The sequence below is a fragment of the Myotis yumanensis genome, unplaced genomic scaffold (genome assembly GCF_028538775.1).
Source record: "Myotis yumanensis isolate MYYU_CA2020_CCGP unplaced genomic scaffold, mMyoYum1.0.hap1 SCAF_6, whole genome shotgun sequence".
Classification (NCBI taxonomy): domain Eukaryota; kingdom Metazoa; phylum Chordata; class Mammalia; order Chiroptera; family Vespertilionidae; genus Myotis; species Myotis yumanensis.
This window is the reverse complement of record NW_027223757.1, coordinates 13,803,199-13,818,621: the sequence shown is the minus strand read 5'-3', so window position 1 is coordinate 13,818,621 and position 15,423 is coordinate 13,803,199. Positions and strand designations below refer to the sequence as shown.

At 42.4% G+C, this 15,423-nt stretch overlaps 1 protein-coding gene across 1 annotated transcript; it reads right to left on the bottom strand.

Annotated features, from left to right (window-relative positions):
• Window positions 1–997: 997 nt before the first annotated feature.
• GJA1 (gap junction protein alpha 1) lies at window positions 998–13,979 on the bottom strand. Its single transcript, XM_070417586.1, has 2 exons — window positions 13,771–13,979; window positions 998–3,920 (listed from the first exon to the last, which is right to left on the bottom strand). Exon 2 carries the CDS (start codon window positions 3,902–3,904, stop codon window positions 2,756–2,758), a length of 1,149 nt encoding a protein of 382 aa, XP_070273687.1. The 5' UTR covers window positions 3,905–3,920; window positions 13,771–13,979; the 3' UTR covers window positions 998–2,755.
• Window positions 13,980–15,423: the final 1,444 nt, after the last annotated feature.

The following is a 15,423-nucleotide window of genomic DNA, read 5'->3' as shown; positions in this document are numbered from 1 at the left end:
TGTGCAGGATAGACAAACACATATGATACCTGAATTGCTGCCACTATTAATTATGTTAATTGACTGGGAAGCTGTTTATTAAATAATTCTTTGATTTTAAGAAAATCTCAACTTTTGTTAATCAAAATAGAAAAGCAACTGAAATGGACTACATTATTTCAAAATTAGCATTTTTATGTTCCAGTGATCTAAGTTAGCTTTGTGCTAATACTTATATAAACAACCCTAATAGGTTAAAAAACTTTCTGGAAATGTGACTAAAACTGTCAATATACTTATTATCAATTGCCCAGAATTGTTCTAATTCCTCTAAATAATTTGGTTTTCTTTGGGCATTAAGAATTTTTTTAGGGTGGATGGACCTGGAGAGTATTATGCTAAGTGAAATAAGCTAGTCAGAGATAAGTATCACATGATCTCACTCATATGTGTAATCTAATGAACAAAATACACTGGTAACAAAATAGATCCAGAGACATAGAAGCATGAAACAGACTGATGAATTTTCAGAGGGAAGGTGGGGGTTAAGGAGTGGGTGAGGACCGGGGAACTTATATGCATAGCCCATGGACACAGATAATAGAGTGGTGAAGGCCTGGGAGGGGTAGAGGGGTCATTGGGAAAACAAACAAATAAACAAACGGGACATCAGCAATATTTTCAACAAGAAAGATAAATTTTAAAAAATATTTTTCAAAATCTTATTTTCTGTATTTTCAGTATGTTGAAATAATAAAATCATAAATATATTTCATTTTTTTGTCCCAGCAATCTCAGCACTTGGACATATTCCAAATTTAACTTCTATACTTTTTTCTTCTCAGTTGAATATCCAAAAATGTTAACACTGTTGCACTAAACCCAGCCAATGATAAGTATTGTCCTTTCAAAGATTTCTGAAACTTGTGATCCTTATTTGCCCAAATCCTCATAACCAATGGGGATGTCTTTGATGATTGTGAATAGATACAATAAGTTTTAGAAATCACACAGGATGTAGAGGCTATTATTACACTAAATTAAAACTTTATTGAATAAAGAACACTCTCCAGAACACATGATCCGATGGACTAGGCCTACATTACATGCAATGAAGTTGAACTTGACAGTAGTTTAACATGGAATGTCAAACAAATTAGTATTTCTCATTGTACAAAACTGTTCATGTAGATGGCATGCAAGAAGAAAGGTGTAATACTCTGCATTTTCACTAATCATCGGTGATGAGTTTCAAAAAGGCATCTGAAGAAACTGGAAGATTTCTTTAACATATATTTCAAATAAATTAGTTACAGGTGTACTACTGAACTGCCTTCAATCTCTCTTGCATACCAAATAAAATCTTAGTGCAAACATCAAAGTTGCTGGTCACTCCAAAAGACTGTCAAACTCATTAACAGAATACAAGTTCTGAATTAATGTGCATTAAGTAGGACAAAATCAAAAATACCAGTTACTGCAAAATTCATTTAGGCACACTTAATAGTCCATTCTAAGCACTTCTTCTAAGTCTCTCACATTAATTACTAAAGCCTGTTTACAGTACTACTATCATTCAAGCATCAATGATTACATTTCAGAAAAAAAAATCATTCATTTCAGCAATAGCATTATTGCTATATTCTAAAAAAAAGAAAAAAAAAGGAAAAATAAAAAAGAATCATAGTTAACAAAACCAGTATCCACAATAGGATACACAGGGAAAAACATTTTAGGAAAAAAGTGTGCTTTACTTGCACAGCAGGAATTATAATGTAAACACCATTATTGGCCCACATCACAAAATCCATGAGAAAGGTTCAAATTTGAACACTGTGGGTACATTATTTTCAATTCTGTTTGTGAGTTTCTTCTGTATCTGTTTGTACCAATACATGACAAATAAAACACACTCTTTCACACACGTACACATAAAAGTGATTGTTAAATATTGAGCATGGCTTGCTTCCCTGACTCAACTCAAAAAAATGTTAAGTGACATACCAACTGTTTTTAAAAAATGTTTATAGAAATCATCAAATGAATGTGAATAGTAGTTGAGGAATGATGAAAAAGTGGCGGCAATACAATGTGAGTGGATGTAAGAAAGAATGCACATGGAACTTGGCTGAGATTTGCAAATGCATGGGCAGTCTTTTCCTGTGGGCCTTGTCTGAACTTAACTAATACCAATAAAACATATAGCAACACAAGTCCCCTGACACCTGGAGGGTCACGCCTAGAAAGCTTACCTTCAAAGTGCAAATTTTAACAATGGAATGTTTTAGCAGGGATATAAGGACAATCCTCTGTCTTTTTCTTGATTTAAAAAAAAAAGAAAGAAAGAAAGATGATGTTCAGAAAGTATTTTTTTTCCTGGATACAGCTATTTCAGTTTCTTGGTAAAACAAAATGTATTTAGCCAAAATATCACCCACTCTTTCACATACACAGAACTACCCTTAGGGGTCTGGGGGAGAGAAAAAGCCCTTACCTATGAAACACCTAATGCGACTTGTATTAGAACGGAAGTCCTCTGAATCAACTACATTAAATACCAACATGTACCTCCCTTACCCCCGCCCTCTCCACCCGCCTATCCCAAGCACCCCCAATGAACCCAGGTATTCTAACATCTTTGTGTTTCCTAAGCCTCATGACGAAGGCTGTTGAGTACCACCTTCACTGGAACAAAATGAACACCTAAGGTGCACTTTCTACAGCACCTTTTTCTTCTCCACAACTGAGTGGAATCTTGATGCTCGCAAGCCCGGATCTAGATCTCCAGGTCATCCGGCCGAGGTCGGCTGCTGGCGCGGCTGCTGGCTCTGCTGGCAGGCCGCTGGTCCACAATGGCTAGTGGCTGTAGTTCGTGTCCAGCAGCCAGCTTTTTAGAATTCTGGTTGTCATCGGGGAAGTCAAAAGGCTGTGCGTGGGAGTTGGAGATGGTGCTTCCTGCCTGCCCCATTCGATTTTGTTCTGCACTGTAATTAGCCCAGTTTTGCTCACTGGCTTGCTTGTTGTAATTGCGACAGGAAGAATTGTTTCTGTCTCCAGTAACCAGCTTGTACCCGGGAGGAGACATGGGCGAGAGGGGAGCAGTTGGCGAGGAGCAGCCATTGAAATAAGTGTATTTTGGAGATCCGCACTCTTTGGAGGGGCTCAGCGGGCCGGTGTTGGCGTGGTAAGGATCGCTCTTCCCCTTCACACGGTCCTTCACACCCTTGAAGAAGACATAGAAGAGTTCGATGATGTTCAAGGCAAGAGACACCAAGGACACGACCAGCATGAAGATGATGAAGATGGTTTTCTCCGTGGGACGCGAGAGGAAGCAGTCCACCTGATGGGGGCAGGGATCTCTTTTGCAAGTGTAGACGGCGCTCAGGGTGAATCCATAGATGTACCACTGGATCAGCAAGAAGGCCACCTCGAAGACGGACTTGAAGAGGATGCTGATGATGTAGGTGCGCAGCAAGCCCCCGCGCATTTTCACCTTGCCGTGCTCCTCGATGCCATACTTGAACTTCTTTATTTCGATCTGCTTCAGGTGCATGTCCACATTCATACCATCGGTCTGGGCAACTTTGAGTTCCTCCTCCTTCTTGTTCAGCTTCTCTTCCTTGCGCATCACGTAGAACACGTGAGCCAGGTACAAGAGTGTGGGAACGGACACAAAGATGATCTGCAGGACCCAGAAGCGCACGTGAGAGATGGGGAAGGACTTGTCATAGCAGACGTTCTCACAACCAGGCTGCTGGGTGTTACAACGAAAGGCAGACTGCTCATCCCCCCAGGCTGACTCAACCGCTGTTCCCAGCAGCAAGATTCGGAAGATGAACAGCACCGACAGCCACACCTTCCCTCCGGCAGTGGAATAGGCTTGAACCTTGTCAAGGAGTTTGCCCAAGGCACTCCAGTCACCCATGTTGCCTGGGCGCCCTCTGAAAGGAAACAAAAATACAACTGAGTGATCATAGACTGCAAATTATTAGTTTAATATAGTTTCTTTCAGCAAAGTATTGCAAAAGGTCTCAGATCTTTCTAGCAATCTTACAAAAAGAAAACCCACCAAAAGTAAACCCTTCCTGGCCCATTTCCCTTGCCACTGCCCCCACCCCTGTAAAAAGGTGTTAGCAGTTTCTTGATACAGTAAGACACAGAAGCAACAGAACCTATGTGCCAATTAAACATCAGTCTTAACCTGGGAAGCTGTAGTGGTTGCTCTTGCTCAACCACTGCCTCTGCACGTGGCTTCTGGAGCTGTCTGTCTGCTAAGTGCCTCTTATTTTATCCCTCGGATAAATGACAGTTCTGGCCTGGTAGGCCTGTATCTGGATGCCTGCCTAATGCTGATGTGTGTTATTCATAAAGCCTGGTATCGCCTGGCTGGTGTGGCTCAGTGATTGAGTGTTGACTTATAAACCAGGAGGTCACGGTCCGATTCCGGGTCAGGACATAAGCCCAGGTTGCGGGCTCAGATCCCCACAGTGTGGGGCATGTAGGACACAGCCCATCAATGATTCTCTCTCATCGTTGATGTTTCTATCTCTCTCTCCCTCCCTCAATCTTGTTATATAGCATTTTTTTCCTAATTGTATTCTGAAATGTTTCTCTTTGGTATTTCAAGTGCAATCTGTGCATTCTATATAGTATGGTCATTTATATTTCTGTTTCATCCTAAGCAGTGACTTAATGTGGTTCAGAATTCTTTCTTCTGCCCAAATAAAATATGTTGTACTGAAATACACCATTTTGACACAATGTGTCATTATATGCAGAAACCTACTTTCAAAAACAAAAACTAAATGCCCATTACATTTCAAGTAAAAGTTCAACTTGTCTCCTTTCTAATTGTACCCTGGAAAAATAAGAGACCACTTTCAAGTTTACCTCTAGCAAAAACAATTGGTTTTCATTTTTTTTATTGCTCTATACTTACTTCAAGTTTCCTTACTGGGTTTTGGGCCTCTCAGCCTAAAATGTCTCCATATTGGAGATGAGAAAAAGGCCCAAGTCTGTAGACATGGCAGATATCCCAAAAGTTGTTTATTTCACTTTATATGTCTAATTGCCAATAACTCATTTAACTGATGAAAAATTGAGGTCTTAAGGGTACAGGAAATATTTAGCTATCAGTAGAGGCAGAAAAAGAGTTATGATCCCATGTTCAAGGCTTTCCAATGCATCACACTGGTTATAAAATTATAGTAAAGCTGGCTTACGGCTAGAAATGTTTCCATGCTTTGATATATACAATCTTGTTGAGGGCCAAAACTTGGGAAGAAATAACTAACATCACATGTGGCACGCAGAGAGTATATCGTCTAATTTTCAGCAGAGAATAGTAATGGGAGGATTTAGAAAAGGATGAAGTAGTCAAAAGATTATTTAATAATTAAAAACAAGTGAAGCAAAGACTTTCCAGGAGCTTAGCAATAAATTTTAAATAGTGTAACTAAAAGTAGGATTATACAGGCTTTTTAGAATTATGCTCGTTATTTGAATATAGAGTTTTCTCATCTGGTATTGAACCACGAGCTGTTTCTCCTTGGAGGAAGTAAATGAAATCCTTCTTCCCCACCATGCAACATTACGTTCCTATTAATGCTTGCATTTCCTGGCTATGGAGCCAGAAAAAAAAAATGAAATGGAAATCTTTTCCGTAATTTCCTGAATGAAGCGAAGAGATGGCTGATCCATAAAGTGAAACTAAGCACCAGCTATCTAAATGAACAGATGATGGGTATCTTCGAGGACAGCCTCGAGACTGGTGCCAAAGAATGATGGGGTAGGTGTGGGAGGTGACGGGGCAGGTCACAGAAATAATGCTCTCCCAGTGGTCATAAAACAGGGAGCATCCCTTCTCCTTTTAGGAAGGACCATTTTAGATCCCGTGGTCACAAGTTGGACAGTAAAATTGATGTGTGAAAAGAACAGTCAAACAAGAACAAAGGATTATAGGGTTGACAAAGAGGGTTAAAGCACCTCGGAAAGGCTTGAAGTGTGAGAGAGTAATTTAGCTTTGATGGACAGTTTGAAGGTGAGAGAATGTAAAAGGAAAAAAACAAAAACGAAAAACCTACAACGTAGCAGAAAATACTACATGGAGAATGAAGAAGAACAGCCCACAAAGGTCAAACAAACAACAGAATTTTTGGAGCTATATCAATAGACAGTTTCTATGTGATGATGTGTAAATTGGCCCTAATTCTGTTTGTAGAGAATTACAATATTTTGCCAGTGTCATCTGCTTTTGCTCAGATATCCCAATTGTGGTGAGGGGTGGAAGTAGGGAACTACAGAAACAGATAGAATGGTTAATTGTTTGCATACATATCACATTTACACAATGATCGCGTCCATGACAAACTTAACATATTTAGACATGTGACCAGGCACATCGAGAAGTTGTCATTTCGGTCAATGTTTGATTATTATTTGAAGTAAAATAGGATTGTATAGATGCTTGTGGCAATTAACTACTACATTTTTTTTTTTTTACCGTCTATTCAAAGTAAAACTTGACTTTCGTGTGATTTTGAGATGCCACAGCAACACCCCATCCTTCCACAGTGCGTGAATTAGGTCATTGGGCAAATCTCTAGGGGGTAGTCCTTCATTAATACACCAACAACTTAATTGCAAAGTTGTCTTTCCTTTAAGCACCCACGCAGTTTTCATTTGCATTAATGAGGTATACTCTTTCATCTAAATAAGAGGAATTATCCAATTGGACACGTAGAATCCTGTAACATGTAGATACCTGTCATTACCACTATCATAGAGATCATCAGATTATGTTTAATGTGATGGCTTTATGTTAGTGATTCTCAAGGAGAGGTAACAAAAAGAGTAGGAACCTTCTTTGGTAGTTGTTCACTTTGTTGTGAACCAAAAGTTCTGTCAAAGGATTGCCTCCCCCCATTAATATTTTCATTTTTTTTCAAGTTTTAGTTGAAAAATTAATGTACTTTTATGAGGGCATGATTACGTGTATAGAATCCCTGGCATTGATTTATAGACTATATGCCTCATTCATATTCACCAAGATACAGGTATATTCCTTGTTTGACATGTGGGAATACCTCAGCAGCTAATCGAATATGATGTGAGTTTAAGCCTTCACCTCCAGGTTCCAAAGTTGGAACTTCTTATGTAGGTGAAGGTCTAGGTTAAGGAGTTGTGCAAAGTTCTCATTGGGAGCCAGTGCTTGCCAGCAGCTGGACCGGCCTTCCCCTTCATGTGCCTTCTCTGTACCATGTTAGAGCACACTCCCTGTGTGATCTAGACTACAGGCCAAAAGTCACAGGCACCCAGGGGCGAACTGCCCAAGGACCCCGCTGGTCCCTTTACAGTGTGGTGTTTGTACTAATTACAATCACTTGGCAGCATTTGTTAAAAGCATACATTCCTGGCACTCACCAGTCTGAATGAATCTGATTTTGGGGAGGTGCGAGGGACTGGGAAATCAGTTTTTTGTTTCTTTTCTTTTCTTTTTAATATATTTTTATTGATTTCAGAGAGGAAGGGAGAGATAGAAACATCAATTACGAGAGAGAATCATTGATTGCCTAACTCCTGCACGCCCCGCACTGGAGATTGAACCTGCAACCCGGGCATGTGCCCTGACCAGGAATCGAACCGTGACCTCCTGGCCCATTGGTCGATGCTCAACCACTAAGCCATGCTGGCTGGACTTTTGTTTCTTTTCTTAAACAAACAAACAAACAAACACACTAGGTGATTCTGAAGTAAGGTTTGAGGCTAGGAAACAAATAATGGTTCAAAATATCCAGGAGAGCAGAGGGATAGACAGTGTCTAAGAAGGTTGGGGGGGTGGGGGGGTAGGGGCACAGCAGAGGAGCAGGGGCTCTCTGGACACCTGGGAACTGAGCTCACGCACCCTTTACCGCCCCCACCTCCGCGTCAGTGTCACCACCAACACCTGCTGCTCCCCAAGAGCACAAGGACTGAAATACTTTATTAAAAATGAAATTAAAGCTTCAATTTAAATTACTTTCGACCATCTCGTTTTGCCAGAACCTTAAACAAATCACTGTGCCAAGGCTGCAGTCCAGTCGCTTCGCCTCACTAATGTCCTAATAATTACTAGAATTAGAAAATATCTTCCTTTCAATTTTAAAGATTTTCCCAAGAAGAGACAACTGTAGTGAACTGAGAGTGGGGACTTAAACACTTAGGGGAGATGAAGGCCATTAATATTTGAAAGAATAAAATCATGAAATCTAAAAATGCATAAGGAAATGTCTATGAAAGTTCCTGGCAAAATCATTTAATGGATTTCTTGGTCCGGGGGTGGGGGGTTGGGGGGTGGTGGTGGTGGTGGCATGTGTGTGTTTTTAATGCACCCAAAACCAAAAAGTTTCAAGCCCCAAAGCTTAAATGCAAACCCCTGTACTTTGCAGTCAATGTCTGAGTGGGCTCAGTTTTGACCATTCCTCCACAGTTACAACATCCAGATGTTCTTTTGGTAATATTCATAACCACACACAATCACCATTACCCATTTTCAACCCATCAGCAAATACTACAGATTTATCTTCCCCACCAAAACCCAGACTAGGACTGTCACCACCACTCCTGCTCTTAGCAGGTCAACTTGCCAACCTGTTCTCCTCAAACAGTCAATCTTGAAAAAATAAACAAAGGCGCGGATCTGCCTCCATCAGCTCTAACCCATCTGCATGGCTCACTTGAGGTCTCGGCTCTGGTTACACCTCAGCAGCCATCAATCCAGCCCTGTCACTTCCTATTCCCCTTGTCCGGCTTTTTTTTCTTAATGGCCTTTAGCTCTATTTGACATGGTATGTATTTACCTGTTCCTTGTTTGTCTCCCTCCGTTACAAGGTTTTACTATCTGTTTTTCTCCACTACAATATGAACTCCATGAGGGAGTTTGTTTCGTCTAGTATATCCAGTGCTTAAAAGAATAAGAGTAATAGATAAATAAATATCTGTTGAATGAGTTAAATGGGGCCTGTATCCAAAAAACAAAGAAAAAAAAACACCAAAACCCCCCAAAAAACAGGTATCACCAGGTTTGTTTGTTTTTATATCCTTGGGATTTTCTTAATTGTATATATCCCAAATTTCTTAAGTTTCAAAAAGGGAACTTTCACAGTAAAAAAAAAAAAAGTATTGTAAGCATCTCATATTAGGCAGACTATTAAATATCCAAGTGCCAATTGCTGAAACAGAACTGTCTGTTGAAACGTGTTTCCAATACTTCGTGAGCAGGCAATAGGACTGAGCCAGGGTCCCTGTGACCTGGGATGCCTGCAGAACTGCAACATGTATCCCAGATGTTTATTCGGTTTCGCTGTTGGTTGTTGCAGGTTAAGATCTAAAAATAACAACAAAACCATGTTGTTGTCCCCCACTTCCATAGTATTCTAAGTCTGGTTGTACCACATGATTTTATTGTCACTGAGAACGCAACTGCAAGAAGAAACAGCCTGCTTATACTTGTGTTGATTTCAAGATGACAAATCTTGGGCGAAGGTTGGAGTCGGAAGAGGAAGAGGAACAAGACCTGATGTCCACCCTTGTGAATATAAAACATCACTACATAGTCTCAGTCTATGCAGGAGGCTGCCTCATGTGTCAGGTGCCATGGAAAATATTCCCAGTTTGTCAGAAAATACACAACCTTTGCTTCCTTCTATCTGGACAGTGAGCCTAACTTTGTAGTGTATCAGATTCCATGTAGTAAACATCTATTCAATTAAAAATCCTGCCTCTGGCTCCCTGATTCTCCTTAAATGTTCTTTGTAACATTTCCACAGGTATTTGTGCATGGCTTTGAACTGCATAAAATTTTTTGTGGGGGGTGAAAAACATACCAACAGGAGCCTCTTTCCTTGGTTCTCACTCCTCTTTACTGCACAGTCAACCTACATGGGCCTCCACAGAGCAATGAGATGGGGGTTAAGGGGTGAGGACCTCCATCCAAAGGGCAGGTGATGGCCGCCAAACAGGGACAATTCAGTCCCCTGCAACAGCTCTCACCCAGCTCCCCCATGAACACAAGTTTCTCTCCCACTTCAGGGGTGCCGGACAGGTTAAAGGCCGCGTTCTTCTATTATAGCGTCAGATTTAAAAACACTTTTCTCAGCTCTTGATGTTTCCCCCCGACCCTCACCTCCAAATTTTTACTGAAAAGCCTGATTATTTTATCTTCATATAAACATACCCCACTAAGACTCTTACAGTGTATTAAGACCAATCTATTTTCTTCAGTGAACACTGAATGAGATACCTCATGCAAATGAAGCTCTTAATAAGAACTCAGTAGAGTTAAGCTATTACTCTTTAGATGTAAATACAGCTCATTTGTTTTCTAATTTGGCATCTTTTCTTTAACAAAATAACAACTAAGAAATGATCAACATTTTCCTAATGGTAATCAAAATTAACTAGTTTTCAAGGTGCTCTTGTAATGAGTAGAATGTTGCTATTTTAGCAATTCTTTTATGAGAATTTGCTCTTTATCAATTGATAGGGAGAAAGGCCATAAGAGTATCTGCCTTCCTTGTGTTTCTTTTTTTTAAATATATTTTTATTGATTTCAGAAAGGAAGGGAGAAGGATAGAAACATCAATGAAGAGAATCACTGATCGGCTGCCTCTTGCACACCCCCTACTGGGGATCAAGCCTGCAACAGGGGCCATGTGCCCTTGATCGGAATCAAACCCAGGATCCTTCAGTCCAGGCCAAGGCTCTATCCACTAAGCAAAACCGGCTAGGGCCCTTGGAACTTTTTTAAAGCTGAAGTCATTTAGCTTAACCTCCCTGGAGGAGAAGCTCTGAAGAATTGTTTTTAACAAGACTTATCTATACTGAGTATTGACATAATAACACAAGATAACTGCTGTTCTTTCCAGAGCTGATTGGTAAGCGTGGACAAGCTCCCACAATCTGTTCAAACAGCTGAGAATCTTGAGGGGAAGTCGGAACAACAGGAAAGGTGGAGTAGAAGGTATTAATCACTGGTCACTTTCCTATTATTTCCTCCCCCGCCCCTCAACACATGTAACATATATAAAGTCCCTGAGGCTCATACCCAGGGACACCTCTGGATGTGAAACCGAGGAATGCACGGTTATCCTGAGTTTTCCATCCTTCTCTATGCAGGAATTGGAAACATTCAAGTAACAAGGCAACTAACTGTCGGTATCTGAAAACACACCCTTTTAGATCCTTGCTGCTAAGTATCTCTGGAACCCAGTTTCCCAGGGAGAGCCAGCAAGCAGACCCCACATGGTAAAGGGCGAGGGGCTGAGTGTGTGGAGGTCTGAGCTGATTGACCTTAAACTCCCCTTCCCAACCTCCCTCACACGTAAGGGCATTAGGAAAACCTGGAGTGTTTACACAGGGAGGAGAGCAAGAGCAAAGCACTACGGCTGCATTTTCCAGGTGAGAAATACACCCCGACTTTGGGAACTACAAGGCATCTCGTGTTGGGGGAACATGCTTCCGTGGTACAGGATTCAGCACATGCCGGACAGAAGATGCTTCCTGCCCTTGGAGTCACTTCCCCTCACTTGGGCCTACCCAGAGGATTCATTCCTCTTCCCTGAGGTGTTTCCTATCTTAACCGGCTTCTTTCTCTGGGGATGGGAGTTAATTTAATGAGATCTCCGCATGAGGACAGGCTTTTATCCTCAGTAGTCCTTATACAAAAGATGAGGCTTCTCTAAAAATATACAAATTTTTTTTAAAATCTCATAATCTCTTTTTTTTTTTTTCACTTGCTAGGGGGGGCCACTTTTGACTGAGTTCAAGTTTGCCCGCTTTTCCAGAAGGTGAAATTAAGCATCTCCTCATGACTAACCAGGTTTGGGAAGCAAAGGGAATTGAACCCACCTCCAAATAAAGCCATGCCTGCATTGCCCAGCGTATGGCTCCCTCTCCCCACCCCTTCTCTGCCGGCCAGAGGAGCACAGGGGCGCCTTACGTGTGAGGGGGCTGGGAGGGGAGTTTAAGGATAACTTTGTCAGAGATGCTCAGTGAACATGTGGATGGCTAAGGAGGGGCACCGTGTGGGCGCCCCGCTGCTCGGAACTCGAGGGTTGATTTCCGAATCCTGTACCCATCAGTGTTTGGACACGTCATTAGCTCTTACCTAATTTCACGATGCCGCCCCCCTCCCCCCGCCCCCCCTCGCTTCCGTGCCCTACCCAACATTCTTGGGAAGCTCTGAGGACTTCCAGGAGAGTTACAAGTGCAATTTTAAGCACGGCCATCCCCAAGGCACTCCGATTTCCTGACCCACGCGTAGACGGTAGGAATTCACAGGAGGAAAAACAAAAACCCAAATCCACGGCGGATGCAGGACAGAGGTTAGCTGGACTCGCTTCGTTACACTGATCACTTGCTCTTCCTTTACAACTTGGCCCGCAGTTCCATCCCCGATCCCCCCGCCTTTCCTCTCCGGTGGCGGAACTCGGACCCGCGCTGGGTTTGACGTGTAAGGAAGGATCCGAGGGCGATGGCTCACCCAGCCTCTCCCCATCCCGGGGCTGCGGCCTCCGCTCCGCTTCCATGTCTATGGCTTTTCAGCATTCTCGGTGCAAGCGGCTCAAACTGCGAGGTCACACCGAACCATTTTGGATTGCGGAGTTAGACAACATCCTCGGCGAGCAGGCCAACAGAGCTTGCTGCCCATCAGAGCTTTTGAGAGATCGAACCCCCTTTCATGACAAACCAGCACATTCATCTTGGCCTCCCGGCAGCTCCCACTCCAAACTGTTGCCCAGGTCCCTGAGGTCTGCCACAGGTTCGCACAGGCGGCGGGTGGGGGGGTGGGAGGGGGAGGGTCGGGCGGGGGGCAGCTAGCTCCCTCTAAGGCGCTGTTTAAGAAATTTCGATTCATATTCTTTCTAGGAGAATCTGGTTTTAGGAGACGGTTTTGGAAAAGCACCCTGGAATACACTCTTTTCTGAACATCTGCCCCGTCCCACCCCCCACCCCCACCCCCGTCCCCCGCTTTGTAAGTAACCACCCACCACCCATTCAAGGGATTTCATCTCCTCAATTGCCAACCTGGTTAGGTCCAAAGTGACTCTCCTGAGGGTCTCAAAGTTTTCCACGGTGGTTGCGAAAACAAAAAAGTCACTGTTGCTTTAAAAACCTCAATATTTCAACACTGACTCTGATACCTTTTTGTTTACCGGGGGAAATTCTAGGAAGGGACCACGTGGAAGTCAAGGAACCGCAAGGTCTTAACAAAGCACTTTGTTAAGAAGCTTACTTTGCAAGGCTATAGGAACAGCGCTCAAGATTTCCATCTGAAAAAAGCAAGGCGTGTAGGATTCCCCAGCGAGCGCGCCGAGCAAATTTGCACTTTGATTCCGGTGACATTGTCAGTCAAATTCCCACCCCAGGCCCCCAGCTAATCCCCCCACCTCCACCCCTGTTACAAAGCAGCGAGGCTGTTACAGATTGCGGAAAAAGTAAAAGTATATTCTAAAATGAAGAACCAACTATCCCGTAAAGCAGTGCTGTCTTCTCATCAGAAAGATCTGAACCTTATTTTACCTGTTGCATTGTTAATACTTTTTTTTTAACCGCCCCAAAAATAAACACCTAGCGTTCCGTTTAAACTTCCAAACTCCAGAAACACTCAAGTTCATCATTGCAATTACAGTCTCATGGCAAAGGTACATTTATATAAAGACACTTAAAAACTAGAGAGAGGTTTTACTTGTAGAAAAAGAAACGAGTAGGTAGAAATTTAAAAAACACACACACACAAAACAACAAACTTACTCTTTCTCTTAAAAGAAGTGAAGTAGGCACGGCAACTGATCCAACTCCTTAGAGGGTGAAGTAAAATGAAAAGGCAGGTCCAGGCACTCAGACCTGCCTGTTCTTAAAAGTTTTAAAAGTCTGCTGCTGTTTGGTCCTTTCCTCACTCCTTCCCCCTAATGAAAGAAAAGTGCTGGTACCTCGTAAAAGCTTTTTTCTAACTTGGAGCACAGAGCTTTTAAAAGTTTCAAGCCACTGACTCAAGAGAGGAGGGGCTAGCAGGGAGGGGCGGGGAAGAGGAAAGGCGGGGAGAAGGGAGGGGAGCAGGCCCGGGAACGTGCGGGAGGGGGAGGGGGAGGGGGAGGGGGGGCGCGTGAAGAGGCGACGGGGCGAGTAGCCAGGTCCAGTTGATCAAGCTGTAGTTTAAACTTGCTGATGAGAGGTATGAAAGCGTGAGCGACGTGAGTGCTGCTACTTGTTGTTACTCTCTCTACAGATAGCAATTACTGGTTTTAGTTAGTGCCTGCTTTACCAAAAGTCCGGGGAAAATAAAAAGTTGTATATTTTATAATACTACTACAAACTTTTCTAAAGTAAAAAAATATACATATATGTATATTAAGTAAATAAAAATGATGGAAAAGATTATAGCAGTACAAATTTGTTTCACATTGGCCAAGGTGTGTGACGTTAAAGGTAGGTGTGAGTTATTTGATCATCTAAGTCCTTTTCTCTTATTTTAACTAAGGACAATTAGCAAAGGAAATGGAGGGGATGGGAGAGAGAAAGGAGAGAGAAAATGGACAAAGGTGGTGGTGTTCCCACCCCAAAGCCACCTTCCAACCCCTGGACTGCTGTGAATTTTTACTCTTTCCTTGTATGTATAACTTTATACATAATATATTTTGATCTGATATACCTCTATCGGATCTCCAGGGAACTGAAAGTTTAAACTACCTCAGTCCCACTCATGCCAATGCACTAGACACTGAATCTGCTTTGTAGTGAAATGTCATAGTTTTGATGAAATCCTGATGTGATAAGTTGGCATTAAGTGGGTCTCAGAACCATCAAACCTTGAGACCCTCTCTAGCTCCTGCTGGAGAGTGCTCCGCCCAGTGACAGTGGAGCTGGGCAGATCATTTTTAGCCCCTTTCCACGGTGTCCATGTCTCTTCCTAGTCAGCACCCTGTGTTAGGGTGTCCTGAGTCATGTGGCCTCTTTCCTGGAGTGGGCAGCCCCCTGAGGACTCCCCAGACACCACACCCAAGGGCAGTCTTAGGACAACTCCCCATAAACAGGCTTCCGTGATGCTCCCCAGGATGGGCAGGGAAATCTCTGGCTATTATTCTTGGAAAGAAAGCAAATTCACCCAGGCTGACTATTCCTCATCCTTTTCTCGCTGATACAAATATCAGCGAGAAAAAAGGAGCAGGGCAAATGTTTTCTGGGAGATACCTTTCTCTAGATATAATTTCACTGAAATGATTAATAAAACACCTTTTGGAATGTTACAGTTTTACTACATGAGTTTGCTCTCTCCTGTGTTGGCTATCCTGTTTTCAAGATTATTTTCTCTTTAAGTTAGGGAAGAAAAAAAAAAGTAGAAATTGTAACCTGACTTTCAAGTTCAGTAACCCATAAGTATCATTTTGGTCTTGTATTTATATAGTT

Excerpts from the sequence above, each read along its gene's own strand:
- GJA1 (XM_070417586.1), bottom strand. The coding sequence starts at position 3,904 with ATGGGTGACTGGAGTGCCTTGGGCAAACTCCTTGACAAGGTTCAAGCC.